This window comes from Eurosta solidaginis, chromosome 2, assembly GCF_040869045.1.
Source record: "Eurosta solidaginis isolate ZX-2024a chromosome 2, ASM4086904v1, whole genome shotgun sequence".
Taxonomy (NCBI): domain Eukaryota; kingdom Metazoa; phylum Arthropoda; class Insecta; order Diptera; family Tephritidae; genus Eurosta; species Eurosta solidaginis.
In genome coordinates this window covers 79,926,318-79,951,357 of record NC_090320.1, presented here as the reverse complement: position 1 = coordinate 79,951,357, position 25,040 = coordinate 79,926,318, and the positions used below count along the sequence as shown (strand labels likewise).

Here is a 25,040-nt window from a genome sequence, read left to right as displayed (position 1 = left end):
AAAACGGGATTAATTTTTCTTTCTCTGCTCCTTCTAAAAAAACAAAACAATGTGTGCGAAGATATATATTTAAAAAAAGTCGCATCCGAAACCTCTTGTTATTGAATCATGTTTTGAATATATTTATACTTACAGAAACAAAACTGCATGCACTATACGAAGATCCTACTGATACAGCCGAATTACTCACAAAACGTTTAAGGGGGTCTGTTGAAACGAAATAAGTTAGCACAACAATAAAGGTCAGACTAAATTCCACCCCAAATCTCTCCCAAGCTGCTAATGAGGCACTGTGAGATATTGCTGCTTGTAGATTGCCCTGATAGCCAGGTACGGTAACACTGAAACAGAAGACCAAAGTAAAATATTAAAATAAGTTAATCGTAAGGACTTACATACTTTAAACTTGTATCAAAATTCTACAACATTCAAACATGATTTTAGCAGTTTAGTACTGTGGGTAAGTCTTTTACAAGTAAATTAGAGAAAATCAGTAGGATCCCATGTATTTTATTTAAAAAATATCCGTTTAATGGCTTTGGTCTTGGGAACCTCTATACTTCCTTCAAGTGTCCTCTTAAGCTGTTTTCATATATCTACTCGTAGTTTCGCTTGCAAAACGAGTTACAGCCCCTTAAAGTATGCTTTTCGTTTCACCAAACGATGATAAAACGGTTTTGTGAAAACGACTTCAGAGCAGAGAAATTAAAACCATAAAGAATAATCAATAACAACGCGAGGGGGCGGCGCCAAACCGCCGAGAGGTAATTCCCCGCATTACCTAACATAAGATATAAAAAACGGTGTTTGAGTTAAATTAAATTAAATTATGATTATTATATTGCTCAAGTGGTGAGTTACCTCTCAGTAAAAGCAATTGACTCGTCCCGCATGCGTTATTTTCATGTACGTTACTTCATATTCAGAAAGGCGGTAATGTAGCATTTTTTTATAATACTGAAAAAATCAATGCTGCAGATAAGTCAAGAAGCAGCCAAGGCGAATCCATACTAGGTGGTGCAAAAGCGAATTCAACCAATTCGCCGTACAGAAGAATGTCAAGTCAAAAGAAAATTTTCATTGATTTCGATTAACTGACATGTTGCAGTACAAGGCGTTGTATGGAAAATTATCAAGAAGAAGCAATCAGCTGATGGGATAACACCACCTGTAATGAATTCGCCTTGGAAGCAGCATTTAAATTTATGAGGGCGATTATTGTCAAATGCGACTCCATTTTGTAATATTGATTACACCTGTCTGGTTTTATTGCGCCATGCACTTGTGTCAAAAGTCAAAAGTGAAAAAAAAAATTATAACTATTTATGAAGAAAAAAATAAAATTGCGTTTCGTGATTTGTCCCTTTATTTGAAGCCGTTCTTTTTCTAACAGTGTTGCTTTTTATGATCGCGTAAATTTACAAGTTCTAATTCTACTATAGATTTTAAGTTGCTGTATTCGAAAATCAGAAATTCGAAAAAAATAATGATTAATACACAGCTATGGAATCGTAAGATACTATCACGGATCGCAAACTATTTTCACTTAAGCGATAAAAAATTAGGCTATCGAACTAGTTAAAAAAAAAATAATATATTATGGATCTAGTGCGTACGCGTTGTCCCCAATTCACATATTTCATAAATCTGATTCACCATTTCGGAGCTATTATGATTTAAAAAACGGCTCTCGATCGTACATACATATCGCACACTAACTACAAAAAAGTCATAACTTAAAATTTTTCAAAATCGGTTTTTTTCCATAAACCAATTACCGTTATGCCAGTTTTGGTGTTGATTGCATCGCTTGCGCTGTATCAACTAATGAGTACTATTTTTAGTTGTCAATATGCTTAAGAGGACCGATACATAAGCACTTTTTCATTTAGATGAGTTTAACACATGCTTAAGCATTATGAGTAGATTGCATACATTTTTATGGAGAATTGTAGAATGAGCGACACTGGCGCCATCTGATATTGAAAAGTAGCCATCTCCCAAATTTTGTTCCAAGTAAATCATAAGAAGAAGAATTCTACATTTGCTTTGGAGGGTGTTAGCACACTTTGCAAGTGAAATTATTTTTCCCACTGGCTGGTAAATTTTCTAACATTTTTCGCAAATAAAAACTGCAATATAACAATCGATTACGACAAAATATGTTAGCAAGTATTTTTGTTGTATAAGGAGAATGTTTATAACAGTGCTTCGCGAAATTTTGTATGTGAATGGGCAAAGCGTAATAAACTTCAATTGCCAAGTCTGAAGTTCTTTCATATTTACGAACGCAACATCTTGGTTGATTGTGGCGATATTATTGGAATGCATAGCTTGTGTTAAACGCATCTATATGAAAAATGTCATTGTGTCACCGCCTTAAGAACAAGTGAACAGTTTTTCTACGCATAAAGCGTATTATTCTAAATTCTGACTATCTTGTTGCAAAAAAGTTTTAACTCTGTTGTGTATTAATTAAAATTGTGTCTTTTCATGCGTAAAGAGTGAGTAAATTTGCTTGTATCATTGTGAAATGTGCCTTTTTTGATGAAATAATTGTGAATGTACGAGTAGTAAGTTTTCTTAGAAATAGCCATAATTCAAAATTGCTATATATTTTGTACGTAAAGATATAATTACAACAAAATTTCGTCAATTCATTTCATGATGAAGGTCTCCTTCTTTGTAAAACTGGATTTCAGTACAACATTACAGACGTTTTCACATGAACCGTTTTTCTTCTCTTCTGAGCATTTACATTTTTCAAGTTGTGACTCTTTTGTAGTTAGTGTGCGATATGTTAGGATTCGGGCCCAGACATTTTCAACACAAATGTCGCTAAATAAAGTTCATGTTATTGATAGATATTCAATTCATTTTATACAGGGCGAATCCAACCAGGTGGTGGGAAAGCGAATTCAACCAATTCGCCGTGCAGAAGAATGTCAAGTCAAAAGAAAATTTTCATTGATTTCGATTAACTGACATGTTGCAGTACAAGGCGTTGTATGTAAAATTATCAAGAAGCAATCAGCTGTTCGGATAACACCATCTTACTGAATTGGCCTTGTGTAGTACAAGGCGTTGTATGAAAAATAATCAAGAAGAAGCAATCAGCTGTTGGGATAACAACACCTGGTACTGAATTCGCCTTGATATTGAAATTTATGCGGGCCTGAAAACGGTATTTGAAGATTTATGGTTATGTAATTTAATTTGTAAAGAAGGTAAAATTCGATCCTACAAATCGTACCACAGACCAATAGCTTAAACCAGTGTTATGATAATGCAATTAGTTGCAATACATGTTTATTTTTAGTTTTGTTAATGATAGAAATTAACAGTAAAAAGAAATAGTTTAAAAAGCTCAAAATGTTGCCACGATTCGAAACCCTGCCCCTTTGCTAACTAGCACAATATCGTAACCTCTAAGCTTTTCTTAATAAGAACCACCAGTTTGGTACCAGCAGCGAAAAAAAGCAAAAAAATACATGCGAATGTTTTCTATGAGTAGCATTAGTAAAAGGTATTTTGGAAATTAATAGAAGTTTGCTTAAATTAGGTTCTAGTTAGAGATCGCCACTAAACGTAAAGTGTGCTCTAATTCAGGACTATGATTATGCCCCTATGGTTTTACTTAAAGCAGAATGCGATTTCCTTTTTCATCACTTCATCAAAAAGTTTTTGTTTACTTTGATTTTCTCTGATTTTTAACATATTTTGATATACATACATACCATAGTTATGTATGTTTCCAATAAAAAAAAATATATTTACAGAATAAAAAAATAAATAAATGTAAGGCGCGATAACCTCCGAAGAGAATTAAGGCCGAGCTTCTCTTCAAATTTCCGTCGTGCTTCTCTTGATTTTCCCTACAAATTGGCCGGACGGGACCTACACGTTTTATGCCGACTCCGAACGGCATCTGAAGGCAGATGAGTTTTCACTGATAGCTTTTCATGGCAGAAATATACCCGGAGCGCTTGCCAAACACTGCCGAGGGGAGACCTCGCTTAGAAAAGTTTTCTTGTAATCGTAAACCCTTATTTCTAAAATTTTGATGTTGTTTTGCCCGGGGTGTGAAGCCAGGACATACGGTGTGGTAGGCGGAGCACACTACCATCACACCACGGTGGCCGCCATATTTACGGAATACCGTTCCTATATAGAGTCCCAGCAAACACAGTTTCCAACGTAAAATAAATATTGTGATTTTAGATTAGTTCTCTAATCGAAAACTAGTTAAGAATTCGATTAGAGAATGATTTGCGTAACACAAACAAAAAAGTTAAAGAGGGAAAGTGAACAAACTGTTGAACAAGAAAACGCAGAGCTAAATACTGAAGGAATAAGGAGCAGTAAAAATTTCGTTTAAGTTAGGTTTTGAACTATTATAAGTTTTCGAATTACATATATTCGTCATACGCTTATAACTCATTATAAGTATTTGATATAATTAAACAATAAAAATTACATTGATTTTAAATAATTGAATTTAATTGCGCTTCAACTTAAAATTTACATTAGAAATTGACGTTAGACCTCGATAATAATTATCATGGAGAACAAACCCGTTCTCTACAATGTTTTGTGGTACGAACTGTAAAAGGTAGTACGGATGGTCACCGTAACTATAAACTCTTCCATTAGTAAATACACCAATTTTTATAAACATATACTACATACACATGTACATACTTATAAAGCGTATAATTTGTTTTCGTTTTTGCCAGAAACTTAAAATCATATAATGCGGTTGTTACTCTGTCCAACGCTGTCCGTTGGCCCTGGCGACCTACGACAATACAATAATACGTTTTATTTTTTCTCACGGTCAATCTTCTTCACAGCAAAGTCTTGAGAACATTTTGAATGGCTGTCCAGATTGTTAATAGCAAAATGCTGCGAAATGAATCTCATACTAACAGGCAAAGCACAAACTACCTACATATTAACAAACAAAATATTGGTGAAGATGGTGCCGATGCAAAAACGTGTGGAAGATTGATTCTTAGGTTTATTTTTTTATTTTTTTGTGCATTTTTGATTTTCGGCATGACTTTGTGAAGCAGCTGTGGATGTATTAAATTCTTGTTTGTTACTTTACCTTTCTGGTAAATATGTAGTCATCTTTTTAACCCATTAAGCCCGGCACGTTGCGTCTGCGCAACGTTTGCGGCTTCGCATATATTACACAGATTTTAAGAAAATTTAACGAAAAAACAACTAAAATTTAATAAAAGTGGACTTATCTAAAATGTGTTATACTTATATTCGAATTTAGTAAATATCTATACACATTTATTTTGGTTTGAATTCCAGCAATTTTTTGGGTGTTTTTTGTTAAATTAATAAAAAATACTTTCAATTTAAAAGTAAAAAAATCTCCTGGTTAGCAGTATTTTTTCTATACAAATTACCTGAAAATGATTTTTTTTTAAATTTATATTGCAACATATAGCATATATGCAATTAAATGTTTACGTTGCGCAAATGCAACGTTAGGACTTAACGCTATGCATTTTATCAACCGGCAGCACTCAGCCCTGTGATCAGCTGATATTGTTTATTTACATTTTCTGTTAAGAAAAAGTGTGACATTCTTTATTTACAAAATGTTTTCTAAAAGATTTTTATCTAAAAGGGATATAGAAGATATAGTCAATGAATCGGACGAAGAGGATTAGGTCGTGAATAATATAAAAAACGCCGATTCCGTTCAAATGGTATTGCTGCCGCCTGAGACTGTATATGCAGTTAGTGACACAGAGGATGTGGACGAAGATGTTCAACTGCTTGCAGATCAAGCCGAGGAAATTCCTGGGGAAGTTGCTGGTGCAGTGGAGATACTTTGTTTGTTTAATGGCGACAATGATAAAATTGAAGAAAATCAACTTGGAGAGTCCGCTACTATGCCAGAAAAACCTAAGTGGAGTAAGTCCTCCAAATATGAATTTTCTCAACAGCCCGTGGATTCTTCATCTGAAAATTATGGAACCTTTTTTGAGAAACTGGGTAAGTACACATATAATAAAACATGGTGGTGCAATTTGTAACCGTCTCAAGTTTAGAAACACTAAACCCTTACGAGCTTTTTCAATTATTTATTGATGATGAAGTGATTGAATTATTGGTGCAGAGTACAAATAACTACGCAAATATAGATTGTAGTGATACAACATTTTCCACAGATTATACAGAAATTCAAATGTTCATTGGAATTTTATATGTTACTGGATACAATACACTGCCATCCATAAGAAGCTACTGGTCAAATTGCCGTCTCTTGGAAGTCCAGTAATTAAGTCTGCAATGAGCTGCGATAGGTTTCAACGAGTAAAGAAATATTTCCATGTTTTTGACAATAGAGAGCTTGATGCAAACGACAGATTTTCCAAAGTGACGCCTCTGAATGCTCTACTTTCAAAAAAATTCTTACAGTTCGACATATTTGCTCACAATCTTTCGATAGATGAACAAATTATAGCATATTTCGGCAGGCATTCATGTAAAATGTTTTTGAAATCCAAACCAATTCGATTTGGATACAAATACTTTTGTCTATGTTCCGCAGAGGGATACCTGTTTGCTTGTATACCCTATTCCGGGGCTTCATTTATCAGAGATATAAACTTAGGTCCTGGCCAGTCTATTGTGTTACACCTTCTTGAAAATGTTGACACATGTAAGCGAAACCAACACCGAATTTTTTTTGACAACTTTTTCACATCTTACAAGCTTATGTCTCAATTAACTACAATGGGCTACTGTGCAGCAGGCACTTTGCGTGAAAATCGTGCTGGTGGTGCAGAACTTACAGATATTAAAAAATTTAAGAAAACTCTTCGCGGATCCAGCGACCATGCATTCGATAAAAATAATAAAATTATTTCGGTACGATGGAATGATAATTCTGTGGTGACTATTCTTTCCAATCATTTGGAGCAAAGCGCTACTAATAAAGTAAATCGATATGATAAAAAGGCGAAAAAAAACATGGCAATACCGATCCCACGTCCCATACATGAGTATAATATAAACATGGGTGGTGTGGACCTTTTTGACAACGCAATGAGCAATTACAGAATTCGCATCCGTGGAAAAAAATGGTATTGGCCACTCATAACAAACGCATTAGATTCAGCCATGGTGAATGCCTGGAAAATACACTGTCTGTTGAAAAACAGGAAAACGCTCCTGTTATGGGACAGCTAGATTTTCGAGTTTTTGTTGCCGAAACTTTGCTCGAAGCGGCTGTAAGGAAGCTTAAACGCAAACAAGCTGACAGCACTGCTCCAAAAAAACCTGGCTTGGTTCACCTACCTGATTTGACAGAAAAGCGTTTACGCTGTCGATCTTGCACAAGTCAAACCAAATATATATGCAATATATGTGAAATCGGGCTTCATCCAAAATGTTTTGACAAATATCAAAATTAAACATATTTTACTTACTTTCAACATTTTATTTACTGCTTTTGAATTTTTACACAAAGAAATAAATTTTTGTAAAAATAATAAATAAATGAACTAAAAATTAAAAATTTGTATATCATTAAGACCTAACGTTGCGTGTACGCAACGTGCTCCACCACCCCAATGGGTTGAGACAGCAATTTTTTTTTCGTTTTTTATTCTTAATTGGACCAATTTATATGGCCACAGAAAATTTGATTGAAATTGCTCCAGGCGTTCTATGCTCAGGACTTAATGGGTTAAGCTAAATTTGTTTGCCTTTTCGCAGTATATCAAGTGTAAAGTAATTATAGTGCAAGCCTGTCTTCATGGATTTCATCACAATCAATGCCTGGTGAACTCAAAAATATGTAAACGATAGCTTGAGCTTTTCAATGAAAAATCTCAGGGAATACCTTGATACTAGATGTATAGTATACATTGTATACATATGTATAGTGTTATATAAATATCTACGTAGATTGTTTATACATACGTATGTATGTATAAGTCTACAAGCTTTGATGATCAACTTCTTAATATAGGAAATGCTGTACAGGAAACTCATAAAAATTGTTGCACTTGCACTGTGCACATCTTTATTAATACAGTACATTAGATAACCATCTGATCTTCAAGGATGCCTTTCAATAGTTTCGCATGTTATATACATACTAGCCTTTACCCGCGGCCCCGTCCGCAAGGAGAAAATTAAATATATGGCCTATTCACGTTAGCCTGCTTATCAAGTTATCTGTTTCAAATTTTGCTTCTGGGTAATGCATTTTATATTTGTAATTCAGTAAAAAAAGAACTAAATGAGCTGATAACCTGATAGGATCCCCAAAAGATTCCGAAATTATCCATAAAAAGCCACGAAATGACCCCGACGCTATCGCGGACGGATCCCTAAATCCATCCAGAAATGCCCCCGAAGGGTCTTCAAAAGTTCCCGGATTAGACCCAAAAAACCCGATATGACAACGACACGATTCTAGAGTTATCCAGAGAACCACACAGAAATGATCCCTGCAGGGTACCAAAATGATCCCGTAATAGTCCCGAAAACTATCCAGAAAATATCCAGGAAGGGTTCCTAAATTATCCCGACATATTCCAGAAAAAGCTCCGAAATGACCCCGAGGGGATCCACGACGTATCGCGAAAACCATACAGAAATGATTCCAGAAGGGTCCCAACATGATTCCGAAATAGTCCGGAAATGACTCCGATGGGATCCCGCACGGATCCAGAAATAATGCCGGAAGGGTCCCAAAACTTTCCCGAAAAAGTAACAAAAAAATCTCGAAATTACTCCTACGGCATCCCGGACGGATCCAGAAATGGCCTCGGAAGGGTCCCCAAATTACCCTGATGGATCCGAAAAACAATCAAGAATTGATGCCGGAAGGGTCCCCAAATGATCCCGAAATAATACAGAAAAAGTTATGAAATAACCCTGATAGGTTCCCGTACAGATCCTGAAATCCATACAGAAGTGATGCCGAAAGGGTCCCCAAATGATCCCGTATTAGCCCTGAAAAAATTTCGAAATGACCCATACGGGCTCCCGGACGGATCCCGAAAACCATCCAAAAATGATCCCGAAATAGTCCCGAAGAAGTCCCGAAATGACCCTGACGGGATCTCGAACGGATCCCCAAATGACCCTGACGAGATCACGGACAGAAATCACGGACTGATCTTGGAAGGGTCCCAAAATGATCCTGAAATAGTCTCGGAAAATTCCAGAAATTACCCTAATGGGATCTCGGACGGATCCTGAAAACCATGCTTAAATGATCCCGACAAAGTCCCGAAATGAACATGACGGGATCACGTACGGATCCCGAAAACCATCCAGAAATGATGCCGGTAGGTACCCCAAATGATCCCGAAATAGTCCCGAAATGACCCCATCGGGATCCCGGACGGATCCCGAAAACCATTCAGAAATGATGCCGGTAGGTACCCCAAATGATCCCGAAATAGTCCCGAAATGACCCCATCGGGATCCCGGATTGATCCCTAAAACTATCCAGAAGTGATGCCGAAAGGGTCCCCAAATGATCTCGTATTAGTCACGAAAAAGTTCCGAAATGATCCCGACGGGATCCCGGACTTATACCCAAAAACATCTGGAAATGATGCCGGAAGGTACCCCAAATGATTCCGAAAAAGTCCTGAAATGACCCCGACGAGATCCCGGACGAATCCCGAAAACCTTCCAGAAATGATGCCGGAAGGGACCCCAAATGATCCCGAAAAAGTCCCGAAATAACCCCGATGGGATCCCGAAAACCAACCAGAAATGATGCCGGTAGGTACCCCAAATGATCCCGAAATAGTCCCGAAATTACCCCGTCGGGATCACGGACGGATCCCGAGAAAGTCCTGAAATGACCCCGACGGGATCCCGGACGAATACCGAAAACCATTCAGAAATGATGCCGGTGGGTACCCCAAAATGATACCGACATAGTCCCGAAATGATCCCCGAGGGATCCCGAAACCCATCCAGAAATGATGGCGAAAGGGTCCCCAAATGATCCCGTATTAGCCGCTAAATAGTCCGGAAATGACCCCGATGAGATCCCGCACGGACTCAGAAATGATCCCGGAAGGGTCCCATAACTATCCCGAAAAAGTAACAAAAAATCTCGTAATGACCCCTACGGCATCCCGGACGGATTCAGAAATGACCTCGGAAGGGTCCCCAAATGATCCCAAAATGGTGCCGAAACTACCCTGATGGATCCGGCAAACCATCAAGAATTGATGCCGGAAAGGTCCCGAAAAAGTCCCGAAATTACCCTGATGGGTTCCCGTACAGATCCGGAAATCTATCCAGAAGTGATGCCGGTAGGTACCCCAAATGGTCTCGAAACCCCGTCGGGATCACGGACGTATCCTGAAAAAGTCCTGAAGTGACCCCGACGGTATCCCAGACGAATTGCGAAAGCCATCCAGAAATGATGCCGGTGGATACCCCAAAATGATCCCGAAATACTCCCGAAATGAACCTGAAGGGATCCCCGAAGTATCCCCGAAACTATCCAGAAATGATGCCCTAAAGGTTCCCAAATAGTCCCGAAATGACCCCGTCGGGATCACGGACGGATCCCGAAAAAGTCTTGAAATGACCCCGACGCGATCCCAGACGAATACCGAAAACCATGCAGAAGTGATGCCGGAAGGGTCCCCAAAATGATCCCGAAATGACCCTGAAGGGATCCTGGACGGATCCCGAAAACCATGCAGAAGTGATGGCGAAAGGGTCCCCAAATGGTCCCTATTAGTCGCGAAAAAGTCTCGAAATGACCCCGACGGATCCCGAAAACCTTCTGGAAATTATGCCGGAAGGTACCCCAAATGATCCTGTAATAATCGAGAAAAAGTTCCGAAATGACCCCGACGGGATCCCGGACGGATCCCGAAAAACATCTAGAAATTATGCCGGATGGTACCCCAAATGATCCCGAAATAGTCCCGAAATGACCCTGAAGGGATCCCGGACGGATCGCGAAAACCATCCAGAAATGATGGCGAAAGGGACCCCAAATAGTCCCGTATTAGTCGCGAAAAAGTCTCGAAATGTCCCCGACGGGATGCCGGACGAATCCCGAAAACCATCCAGAAATGATGCCAAAAGGGACCCCAAATGATCCCAAAAAAGTCCCAAAATGACCCCAATTGGATCCCGAAACCCATCCAGAAATGATGCCGGAAGGGACCCCAAATAGTCCCGTATTAGTCGCGAAAAAGTCTCGAAATGTCCCCGACGGGATCCCGGACGAATCCCGAAAACCATCCAGAAATGATGCCAAAAGGGACCCCAAATAATCCCGAAAAAGTCTCGAAATGACCCCAATGGGATCCCGAACGGATCCCGAAACCCATCCAGAAATGATGCCGGAAGGGTCCCCAAATGATCGCGAAATAGTTCCGAAATTATCCCTGAATAGTCCCGAAAATGTCCCAAAATAACCCCGACGGGATCCCGGACGGATCCCGAAAACTATACAGAAATTATCCGGGAAGGGTCCCAAAATGATCCTGAAATAGTCCCGAATAAGTCCCGAAATAACCCCGGCGGGATCCCGGACGGATCCCGAAAACCATCCAGAAATGATCCCGGAAGGGTCTCGATATGACCCTAACGGGATTACAAATAAGGTGAAGCTAATTATAAAACTAGGATAATAAGGCAGCAGGCGCGTTGGAGCGAATGAAGAGTTACATAGAAACATACAGGTACAGGTAATAAAAGCATGCTAATAAATACAATTGAAGGAGGAAGGATGGCGGGAGGAGAAGGAGAGGACCACTGATCGTTTTTCCAAATTGTTTAGATCTCGATCTGTATGTGCCAGATACCAAAAATTATTGATTTAGGAGAAAATTTATATTGAATTATAACAATTTATTGATTTTACACCAGAGGGGGAGAAGAGGGGAGGAGGCGGAGGGTTTCACTGTTCGCTTTGTAAGCCCTCGACTTATTTGAACCATTGAGTCTGTAATATTGGTGAAGCCCAGTATACGTAAAGTTATAATGTGTAAAAATCATTAAAAAGTAATTGTTTGAAGAGGTCATGGGACCCCACACCCCTTTCCATGCTCGAAAAAAATTTCGCTAGTAGACTATTGTCTGTGTCCCAAATTTCATTAAAATCCGTATAGGCGATCTGGCGTGATTCAGTCACAAAGACGAAAAAATATAATAATTAAATTATAACTGTTCCTAGGAGCCGGGGACCTCCCCCCTTTTGAAAAATTTATAGCTAGTAGATCCTTCTAGACTATTGGCTATATGTGTGCAAAATTTCATCCAAATCCGTCTAGCCGTTCTTGCGTGATTGAGTCACAAAGACAAACGTCTGGACAAACATCCAAACTTTCCCATTTATAATATACATATAATATATTAGATGTCCTATATAGTGTCAAAACTTGTTAAAGAGGTTAGAGGTTAAGTCAGTAATATCGGTTCGAAGTTCAAAGTGCTGGCGTGTGGAGTAACTTACTCTGCCATAATCAGCTGGTTGGGAAACAGCATCAGAGTACAAAAAAAAAAAAAAAAGATGTTCAAAGTTCTCTAAATATGCACAAATACATTAAGGAAGTTTTTATCCCTAAAATGATTACCAGATCCACACATAAAATATTTATACAATTGAGTGTCCATCATATTTGCACATTGCTATTGTACGTGTAGAGATAAAAACGGATAAAAACCCAAACGGTAAATACTTGTTGCGCGATTCACTAACTTTTGCCGTTTCTGGAATCGAGATTTTTGCCGTAGTCAAATATTGGTTGCTTTATCGATTTATTGATTCACAAACTTGGTTTTAATAACACTTCTTAAGTATTTATTCAATTTGAGAAAAATGGTCTCTGTGGTAGCGAAATGTCAAAATTTACGAAAAAATCAAAGAGGAATTGAGAAAAAACAATTAATCATTTGTTCGCGCCACAAATTTTCTGTAGGATTTAGCAAGGTTAAGAATTTTTTAGATTATTTGAAAATTTCCTACCCTTTTTATATTTTTTCCAGAACGGCATACACACAGCAAGGTTCACCATTCTTACATTATTGTAAGTTGCGTTCCGCGACAAACTATACGCCAAAAACTCAAATGCCGTTTTCTCAACAACAAAAAAAAATTATAAATTAAACTTCAAAATAATAATAATTTGAGTATTTAAAATAAGTCAGTAAATAAATTTGACCAACTTCGTCGACAGCTTATCCTCATCAACAAAGACAACGATAAATTTTCAATTGTCAAAATGGACAACGTTAATAGCTGTGTTTATTTTGTCGAGTTTTGAGGTTGACAAAAGTTAGAGAATAACAGAATTGTTAAACTTATTGTTAAGCTGAGTTACCATTGTCAAATGTTGTTAAAAAAGTTGGTGAATAGTGTAATTTCATGTAATTTGGTAACAATTGGTAAATATTCAAATGTTTACCCAAAGTACCGACCTTAATTATCTGCCTTATTCATAAAAAATAGTTTATAGAGTTGTTATAATTGAAAATTTTTATGAAAATGAAAATGGATTTACAAACAGTTCGAGAGAAAAGTTCCTAGAAAGATTACCGGACCTTTACGAGTTGGCGACGGCGAGTACCGAAAAAGATTGATCAATGAGTTGTACGAGCTTTACACAGACATCAACACAGGCCAGCGAATTAAAACGCATCAGCCACGCTGGCTAGGCCAAGTTATGCAAATGAAGGATGATGCTCCAGTTAATTCAGCGAAAAAGCGACTGACACGCCTATTGGGCGGTCATAACCGTTTAAGCGCTTCAGCGCCAATTAAGTAAGTTCTACATACAAAACTTGTTGTTTGCAACCCCTTTCTATACTCAGAAAAAAAAAAAAAATGTAATTGCGAGTGGTGGTCGGATTAGATTATTTGTCGATTCCATCTTTTCCATTTAATTTTGTTACTATACAAAAATAATTGCCAAATTTTTGGACCGCTATTAACAGTTGTGTTTTACTAAACAGATTTTTATATTTTTCTAACTTTTCGATGAATATAACATATTTTTAACACGCTTTTATTAGCTTGGCCTGTATGTAACGGAATCTTTCAGCTTAATTTTCACCGGTTTCTATAAGTCTGGTTAATTTGAAACTTTGCATACGTATCAAGGACCGATGACAATGCATTAATGTGATGGTGCGGTGACATAAGGTCAATTCGCCGTATTACCACTTTGAATGGCCATTGGTTTGATTGAAACTTTGCACACGTATGAAGCCTCGATGAAAATGCATTAATGTGAGGGTGCGGTGACATAAGGTCAACGGCCATAAGGTCAATTGGCCTTATTACCACTTTGAATGGCCATAAGTTTGATTGAAACTTTGCACACGTATCAAGGCTCGATGACAATGCACTAATGTGATGGTGTGGTGACATAAGGTCAACGGCCATAAGGTCAATTGGCCTTATTACCACTTTGAATGGCCATAAGTTTTATTGAAACTTTGGACACGTATCAAGGCTCGATGACAATGCATTAATGTGATGGTGCGGTGACATAAGGTCAACGGCCATAAGGCCAATTGGCCTTATTACCACTTTGAATGGCCATAAGTTTGAATGAAACTTTGCACACGTATCAAGACTCGATGACAATGCATTAATGTGATGGTGTGGTGACATAAGGTCAACGGCCATAAGGTCAATTGGCCTTATTACCACTTTGAATGGCCATAAGTTTGATTGAAACTTGCACACAATGCGAAAAACGCATTCCTTTATTAATGATAGAAGTGGATGCATGGCAAATCTACGAAAGAGCATACTGGAGCCCTTTTTAAAACGCTTTTATTAGCTTGGCCTGTATCTATCTATGTATCTAAGTATCCATGTATGTATGTAACGGAATCTGGAGTGGAGCCGACAGCGCGGTAATGCAGAGCTCCGAACTCCGTTGCAACTTTTGTAGGATTTTAAGATAGGTACTTTTAGCTAGTGCAGGCCAACAGGCCAAGGCACCATAAAGAAGAATCGGGCGAAGAATGGCTGTGTAAATCCAGTAGGTCACCTTAGGGGAGAATCCCCAGGAGGTGCCAATTGCCCTCTTGCAGGTGAACAGCTCTGCTGCTGCCTTCTTGGATCGCTCAACTATATGGTCACTCCATAATAGCTTCCTATCCAGAATGACTCCCAAATAATTGACTTGATCGCTAAACGCTAAAAACGTACCCCTAATTCTTGGCGGTGTAAGATTTGGTACTTTGTAACTCCTCGTGAAGAGGACAAGCTCGGTTTTATCCGGGTTGACTTCCAAACCTGTGGCGGTTGTAATCCTGGAGCAGCTCCAGGATGTCAGCTGGGTCCGTTGGCGCCACTGGAACCCAGGCTCTAGCCTTTGCTCGTGAAGGATATCACGCGCCTCCACTACCTTGAGGCGCGCGCCCGGATATACCACCCCTATCAGCGTAACGGCGGCCCTATAGAGGTTTCCCGACCTGGCGTCGTCACAGGCAATTCGCTCTGATCTGCCGACCCTTGGCAATTTCGGCGAAAGACCGTTTCCAGCCTCCCTGCGTCTTGGCCCTTTTCGGTGCCGTGGGGTTGGATTCATCCATAGACCGCTGGCGTTTCGAGGTTTCACCACTCTCGACTAAAACTTTTAAAATTACTTGAACTAAAAAATTAAAAATAAATAATAGTTTAAAAAAACTAAAAAACACAGAGTTTATATAACAGTAGTAGAAAGTCAAACAATCATTTATAGTTAATCACCTCAAAATAAAATTATAATAAAATTTAAGTTATTAACAGAATAATTTAATTCACAGTAAAAGGCGTGGGGTGCCTGATATTGAATGTTACAATCATTCTATTGGCAACTATCGGATAGGAAAGATATGAAATGTAGTCAAATGCACCCCACGCTATTAATCAGAATTAAGTTATTCTGTTAATTACTTAAATTTTATTATAATTTTATTTTGAGGTGATTAACTATAAATGATGGTTTGACCTTCGGTTAGCTATAAAAGCGTATTTTTTAGTTTTTTTTAAACTATTATTTATTTATCCATTATAACGAATCGATAATCGCTCAGTGGTCGACTGTCTAGTGCAATCAACACTCGCAATAGGGAGGTTAGTTCCTGCGTGTTTTGCCCACTCCTATAGAAATATAATTGTACCGCGCAAAAGTGCATTACGGGCAACCTATTTCCAAATACGCTCTTAGCAGCTTGAATGTACTGGAATGTGATGTACTTGTTTTTGCTACTTTTTTTTAATCTATGATGCCATGAACAATCTCTATATATCTTTGAATCATCCACGACGAACTAAAAACCTCTAATTGTTGGTCATTGGTAATATAGTTTAACTGGCCGAACGTAAGAACGTCTCATAGACTGAATATATCCATAGTATATAACCTGGAAAGATAGTTGTGCTGGTACATACTTACGGTGGAAAATACGGATAGCAGCAAAAGCAGTATTCAAGTCACATCGGCAGCAGTGTGGTTTGGAAAGAATGGCTTGCTAGTCAGCGCAGGTGGTTTACAAATGATGAAGAATACTTTTTCGGCTCGGAACTTTAGTTGGCCTACTGTCATCAGTTCACATCCTTTAAAAATCGTATATATTTAAGTGGGATTCGTCCTCTCTTCATATTGTAACGAATTTAGTGAAATTCCGCTTATTCCAAACCTTCTGCTAACCATGATACAAAACATGGAGGTAGTTCCATTTAGTGTGACGTTAGCCACTTGACTTTTACGGGGACCATATATGTAATACTCCTATATTGCTGTTTTGAATTCGAAATCAAAACAAGACAGCCTATAAAATGTTTGTGATTGTAGCAGTATAAGTGTGACAAGAAAACATTTAAATTTAGGTACATTCCATTATTGCATACAAAAACAAAAACGTTTAAACAGCAATATATCGGCACTCTGATGTTTGGGAATGTACCTAGCCTTTTGTAGCAATATAGGAGTATTACATATATGACGGGGACAATGAAAATCTCACCAAAAACAAGTACCAGATTGAAAAATGTTACGAATTTTTCTAATTTTGGTGGATTTTATATTAACGAATACGGCTAAATTACTTCATTGTTATTTTAAATAAAAAAGAAAAAACAATGAAATATTTTTATACGAAATATCAGCCTAGAAAAGAAGGGTTTTAACAAGTTTTTCGAGCTCCCGAAAATTGTTTTGGTGGAAGAAATATGGATCGAAGTATGCAAAGCAAGGGAATATAGCCTTCTTAAGTGTTCGTGCGTATGCTCAGAACATTTTGACAAAACATACACGTTTTTCAATTGCTTGCTCGAAGGAGGTCCTTATAAACCGACACCGCAATTTCTTGATAAATTGGCTACAAGTCCACATGTTTTGTTTTTTTATTTATTGTATAATTCAAGCGTTGCAGTTTAGAAGGGAATTGTTAAACCATTTTTTAGGGAGAACATTACCCTGTAGCTCTGCAGGTTCTCCACTACTTTTGGGAGTGTTTTTGCCCGTTGTACGAGGGGTAACCTTGGGGCAGCCCCGCCTATACACATTATGTGCCTTTTTAGCATTGACATAGATGTGCAGACTTTTGAGGTACACTTTTTCTCAACATACCTTGAGAAATATTCACTCTAGGGGCATGATAATATGGTCATGCTAGAACATCAGGATTTTTCGCGTATTTTTTTTTTTTTTCTGTCTAGGGTTCAAACTGCCATAAAGATATGAGTCAGTAATCAATGTATGAGTCATTATCCACTATTTTTCAATAAAATTGCATGTTTTACTGTATTCTCAATCGATATATATGCACATAAATCATGCTAAAGCATATTATTATTGTCTCAGATGACCATTGCGTTTTCATCCTAAAGGAAATTCCCATCCCGAAAAACCACAATTTCGCCTTAAGCAGTAACGGTATGACAACGCTTCTGGGAAAACAACAAACATTATGAAACTTCAAAAGTCCCCAAATACGTCAAAAATGTTTGAGTGGAACTACTTCTTTTTTGTATCATGCTGCTAACGTTCGAATCGCTAAACTGTTGAATAAATAACTCCAATATTCAATACTGCAAAATGGATTAGACTACTTTGAGAGTACTTCAAAATAACTCTTACTTCACAACTGAATGCGTGTTTAAATCAAACTGCTTAGTCATGCCTCAGCTTGTGCTGCTTTTATACTCTACGTTTCCTCGTTCACTCATTTCTCCTAAGGTCTAGTAATTTCGTGAACTTCATGCTTGCTTACTAGCTATATACATGTATATTTGTAGTTTGTATCCATATGCGTGTGGATATGTGAGTACTACTTCGGCTGATGATGACATGCGTTTGTGAGTATCTCTCTGCTGCCTTGTATATATGTGTGTACATGATGATTGATTTGTTTACGTACATACGAGTGACTGCTTAGTATCGGCTGTGTGACGGTAGTATCGCTTAGTGATCATAATATTTGTCACAATATTTTTATTGCACCAACTAAAAAATCCATTTTTTTTCTGCCTGTTTGTGTTAGCATACCTAATTATTCGTATGATTAGTAGGAAATTACAAACTCCGGTATTAGCTTATAGTTCCGGGATTTTTGGGCCGTTCATATCCACCCATGAGTGGACTGACACCATATTCTGGCTGTCAGTTCCACTAAAGATGGCCCTATCTCAGATTTTTTGTAAATGCATGCCTTAACTTAAATTGTCATGAACTGCTGGTTTGGCCAATCCTTCGGCTGTATTTCTGTTTCTAAGCAAAAAAAAAATGATCTCATAGGCTCACCAATTGTATGATAAATTAAAAAGAAGCATACCACATTTTATAAGAGAAGCTCGGCTTTAATCTCCTGTGAAGTATGTAAGTATGTCGAGCCAAATTATTATGATTATTATTTTTATTGTACAACGTACACAATTTTTATGCATAAACGACTATGAATTTGTATTTATTTAGTCTTGTTTGTGCCGTATTCTGCCTTCCGTGGTGTCGAAACTTTTACCAAACCACACACGCTTCCAAGTGTGTGCAAAAAGATTTTCGAAAATACGCGCAAATGTTAAAATTCTTAATTCAATTATACAATCCCGGGTAAAAAAAAGTACCCCTAAGTGGTTTTTGTAGCGAAGTTTATTTGAGCTGCCAACTAAAGGGGTGAAAATTGTAAACCTTTGTGTATTTGTCCTTAAGATTGTTGCGAATTGGCACACCACATTTATCATCGACCCTCTGAGGCAACGGCAAGTTTTTATTGTTATAACAACGAACGTTTGCGAAACAAAAAAAAAACGTTAGTTTAATTGTTTCTACTGTATGTTCGTATTTGTATGATGAAGTTTATTGTGCAGTTCATCTTAAGTGGATTACTAAAGATGAGCACAATATAACGTCCCTTATACCGGAGACTTACAGAGGTTTAGAATACACGTGTATGCATGCCTACCGTAAGAGGTGACGCGAAGCCAACTGCTGTAACCGCATTTTGAGCTGGGATTAAGATCCGCTACTTTAAATATGACATTCAATGAAAAAGTGGGTGAGACATCTTTTTAGTGATAACTACCACGGCAAACGTTTTAGGAATTAAAATTTAAGAACATGTATCTGGAACACTAGCTAGAAAAGGTGTGACCAAACTGGTTGATGTTTCCGTGAAGGCAAAGGCAGGCATAACGTCAGTTCAGGAAGCACGATTGAAGGACAAGGCCAAACCACAATAGGGATTTGCGACGACGGAGCGTAAATCAGAGTCTTCGAGTCGATTTTGGATTGGGGAAGAGACTTCGATGCCAAGTACTGTCTTTTACGGCTGTAGTCGCGCGTCCCGCCGCGTTCCTTCCCACCAAAGTCAGGTTGTAAAGTGTAAAATTCACATATGTATATAAAAGACTTAATTTTTGAGGAACAAGAAAATGATATCAAAATTGTAGTTCTTGCTGTCGTTATAGATACTCCCACAGAGGTGCGATAACCCGACTACCACAGGAATAATTTGATATGTACCTTCTATGTCATCCGCACACTCCTCACCAGCCGGCAGCACTTGAGGCAAGAGTGTGCATGAAGTGAATGAATCCAGCGAATAAGAGCTGTATTATTTAAAACCTCTGTGAAGTATAATCCAGACTTTTGAGTAAATAAACTTGTATGATTCTTACCTTGCCAATGTATTATTGACTGAAATATTGACTCAAAAGCATCATTTGTGATAAGTAAATGGATTTATGTATGTTCAAAATCAATAGGGAGTACTTTCGTTGACTTTTACGATTATGTCCCATTTTTTGTTAAAAAATGTGCGAAATGCAAATGTACATACCAACTATTTGGGCTTCCTACGTAATTCTTCCTTGAAATCAATTAGAATGTGCGGGAGTTGCCATTCAAACTTACATATCTAAATATATTTATGTATGTTTAAAAGATGTTGACCTCTGCTTCATCGCTGTTGTTGGTGCAACTGGATGTCTACTTAAACGCGGATGCACTGAATGGGGTCATGAAAAGTAGGAAAGTCTCAGTTCGAGCGAAACCGAACATTATATACCCAGCGTGTAGTCTCATATATATATATTAAGGATGCAATTAAAGAGAATTGTCAAGAACGTCAAATATTTTGAAAGCTAAACATATGCAAATACCGTCTTCCGTACGCAGCTATAAATAGTTAGAGTCATATACACAATGTCCCTACCAAATTTGGTCGCTTTTTGTTCGACTTTGATATTAAAAGTTTTTTTATCAAACTTTCGTACTTTGAACAACCATATCTATGTTGGAAATCAAAATAGGTGTCAGAAGTATATTGTCAATTTTGTAATGGCTAAAACCAGACCTGTTAAATAATGATTACCTGTACGGGTACGGTAATGATTAGCCGTTCCATTGATTATTTTCATTAAACGCCATTTAATGATTACTTGTCATTATTTTCTATTTTCAATGATTGCTTTTTAATTGATTAAATATTAAATAATAATTATTTTTTATTATTTATTTTTGATTTTTTTTAAAATAATTTTTCCGCTTTGTTGAAATAAAAATTCTCTAATTTCTACATACAAGTACCTACATCTAAGGATGCAATAGTAAATCGTAAGCGCTTATCGAGGCGAACATACATATATGTAAATGCAACATATAGGGCGAATGGTATATGAGCGTTGATTCAAACATATTCTCAGGTAAGTATATACACATGTACATAATTTGCTACACCCTATTATATAAAATAATAACGATCCCCTATGGTTTTATGTTTAAGTCTAGCCAATTTTGTTATATCAAAAATTAATATATCCGCTATTTTGGATTAAGTTATGGCTATGCACTGATTGTTTTGTAATCAAAGTTTATCATGTTATCAAGTTTAGGACCGTGTGAGTGTTCTTCGTCCCACACTTTTAGAGAGCTTTAGCATAAATAAGCATTTTCGTTTTTCATAATTTTTTTTGATCGACTCAAAATTTTTGTTTTTGTTTGTATTCTTAATAGTGAGGTCAAGCTAAGTCTTTCCGGACCCGTATTAGCAGCTGAAAAAAACGTACATTTTGAACCCGACCCCCTCAGAATTTGATGAAATTTTGCATGGGGTTACATCTTACCCACCCAAACACAACCTCATTTTTATAAATTGCATTTTCGTGGCAAGGTATCGAAATATCCGAAAATATTAGAAAAATGACGATAATAGGTACTTTTAAAGTGTGATTACTACGGAATGGCTTTGCCGATTTCAAAGATATTCATACCATTAGAAAGGTATTGAAATAAGCTTTCAAAAAAATATACTGTAAAAATTTTTAGTACACTGAAAAAAATTTTTTTTTTAAATAAAATTTAAAACTGAAAAAACACTTCAAAGATCAAGCGATTTTGAAAAATTAAATTTTAGTTTAGAAAGGTCTATTTAATATATATAACACATCTGAAAACTAAAATGGGGTTTTTTTTTTAATTTTTTTAAGTAAATGCATCTCTTGGTTACTTTCTCATATTTGGATATCACGCGTAAATTAATCAACCAATTTGAAAAAATTTTATACCGTTAGAAAGGTATTAAAATCACATTTGAAAACATATACTGTAAAGATTCTATATTACACTGAAAGAAAAAAAAATTTTTAATTTTTTTCAAAATTTTTTTTTTCAAACTGGGAAAACACTTCAAAGACCAAGCGATTAAAAAAAAAATTTTTTTTTAGAAAGGTAGATTTAATATATATAACATATCTGAAAACTAGAAGGGTGTTTTTTTTTCTTTTTTTTTGTAATTTATTTAAGTAAATGCATCTCTTGGTTACTTTCTGATATTTTGATATCACGCGTAAACTAATCAACCGATTTCAAAAATTTTTATACCGTTAGAAAGGTATTAAAATCACCTTTGAAAAAATACACTGTAAAAAATTTTTATTCCAGTGGGGTGCACCCCAGCTAGCATCAAAACAACGGCTCGAATACTTCACGTACAAGGAAAAGGTCGGCGGCTCAATGTACTTGAGAACATGGAGATATACAAGTTAAAAACATTTGACGGCAGGATAATAAACGAATAAACCAACACTATCTCTGACGAAATATTTGAACCCTTAAAACTAGTTTACAAAAAACAGCACAAGCCAGAAGGTACAACAACCAAACACGTAACAATGAACAAGCAAAAACGAAAAATTTACCAAACGGCAAAAATCACCGATTTCTACCCACCTCAACCTACCGCTTAGCTAACAAGCGGTATGTCTAGATACCTACAAAAACAACCCTTGGAAAAGGTAACAATTCGGACGTATCAATACCGCGCACACACACACGCATATTAACGTTACCTACCACGGACACATATATTGACATTACCCGCCACAGCACCCATGGACTATAAAAAACAACACAACGGATAGACACAGACCAGAACGAAACTAGGCATTGATATGGAATCAACTAATAAATACAGATGTGTGCAGCTATCAAGAAAATGTTCCTCCCAACTTCGAAACATTAGCTTAAACGAAGCAGCGCTGATATCTGAGCATTTTCCAGCAGTCTCCGACATTCATCGTTGCCGTATTTGCGAAAGTTGTCGCTTTAAACTTAAGGATGCTATTAAGATTACTGATAATCAGCATTCTACTGAAACGGAAAGTAAAGAGGCACAAGAAATCTTGACTAGCGGTGAATTGTATCAAAAATATAAGGAAGTTCCAACATGCAGCAGCTATACTAAATCACTCGAACGCAACGAACTCGTCGACAATATAAATAAGCATGTTATTCCTCATCTTGGAAGCCATCCATCGCCAATGAAGCGAAAATATTTAGAAAGGGATTCATACTGCAAAAAAAAAAACACAGCAAATTGCGCAAAGTATTTCGGATTCACTTGGAGGTGGTTCACTGTCAACTTTATCAGAAGACCGAAAGAATATCAAAGCTTACTACGAACAAATTTTGGAGAACATGAAACATCAAATCGAAAACTGCTCAAATAATTTGGATAAGCAAAAAATATTATCTCTATTACCAAACACCATGACATCTAAGGAAATTAAATACATTTTTGGTCATGATTTATCTTACGAATTGATAAAAATTAGCAAAGATATACAAAAAAATAAAACAAAGTTTTCGGACGTCAAACGCTCTAGCATGGACAGGCGTAGTTTACCTGAACAAACTAGTAAGTAAGCAAATATTCCGAAAGTCAGCAGTATGAGCTGCGCAAAGTTGTATATTAAATGTAAATAAATAAAAATAATAAATGGCGGCCACCGTGGTGTGATGGTAGCGTGCTCCGCCTATCACACCGTATGCCCTGGGTTCAACTCCCGGGCAAAGCAACATCAAAATTTTAGAAATAAGATTTTTCAATTAGAAGAAAATTTTTCTAAGCGGGGTCGCCCCTCGGCAGTGTCTGGCAAGCGCTCCGATTGTATTTCTGCCATGAAAAGCTCTCAGTGAAAACTCATCTGCCTTGCAGATGCCGTTCGGAGTCGGCATAAAACATGTAGGTCCCGTCCGGCCAATTTGTAGGGAAAAATCAAGAGGAGCACGACGCAAATTGGAAGAGAAGCTCGGCCTTAGATCTCTTCGGAGGTTATCGCGCCTTACATTTATTTTTTTTTTAAATAAAATTAAAAAATAACTTTATCAATGTATGTCTATTTATTGTGCGTGTCTGAAAAATTTGATAATACGATTCTTGTTCGAATCTATAAGAATACTTAGTCATAGTATCTGTATCTGTATAACTTCCAAAGTATAGCTAGGTACCATTTTTGTCACACAATAATAGCAAAATAAAAAAAAAGTTAACAAGAGATGGTTTTACTTATAAATTTTTTTAAAAGAAAAAAAAACACCATACTAGTTTTTATATTAAATCGACCTTTCTAAAAATTTGTTTTTAAATCGCTTGGTCTTTGAAGTGTTTTCCCAGTTTGAAAAAAAATGTAGAAAAAAATTAAAAAAATTTTTTTTTCAGTGTAATATAGAATCTTTACAGTATATGTTTTCAAAGGTGATTTTAATATCTTTCTAACGGTATAAAAATTTTTCAAATTGGTTTATTAATTTACGCGTGGTATCCAAATATGAGAAAGTAACCAAGAGATGCATTTACTTAAAAAAATTAAAAAAAAAAACCCATTTTAGTTTTCAGATATGTTATATATATTAAATAGACCTTTCTAAAATAAAATTTTATTTTTCAAAATCGCTTGATCTTTGAAATGTTTTTTCAGTTTTAAATTTTATTTAAAAAAAAATTTTTTTTCAGTGTACTAAAAATTTGTACAGTATATTTTTTTGAAAGCTTATTTCAATACCTTTCTAATGGTATGAAGATCTTTGAAATCGGTAAAGCCATTACGTAGTAATCACACTTTAAAAGTACCTATTATCGTCATTTTTCTAATATTTTCGGATATTTCGATACCTTGCCACGCCCACAATTTTTCTAAAATGCAATTTCTAAAAATGAGGTTGTGTTTGGGTGGGTAAGATGTAACCCCATGCAAAATTTCATCAAATTCTGAGGGAGTCGGGTTCAGCGCA

General features: G+C 36.8%; 1 protein-coding gene across 3 annotated transcripts in view; it reads right to left on the bottom strand.

The window, feature by feature from the left end:
* bib (big brain) overlaps window positions 1-25,040 on the bottom strand; it is a 185,601-nt gene that overhangs the window by 28,514 nt on the left and 132,047 nt on the right. For all 3 annotated transcript variants that reach the window (XM_067765886.1, XM_067765887.1, XM_067765885.1), the window contains one exon: window positions 134-341. In XM_067765886.1, coding sequence (XP_067621987.1) covers window positions 134-341 — 208 coding nt within the window. The remainder of the gene's footprint in view (window positions 1-133; window positions 342-25,040) is intronic.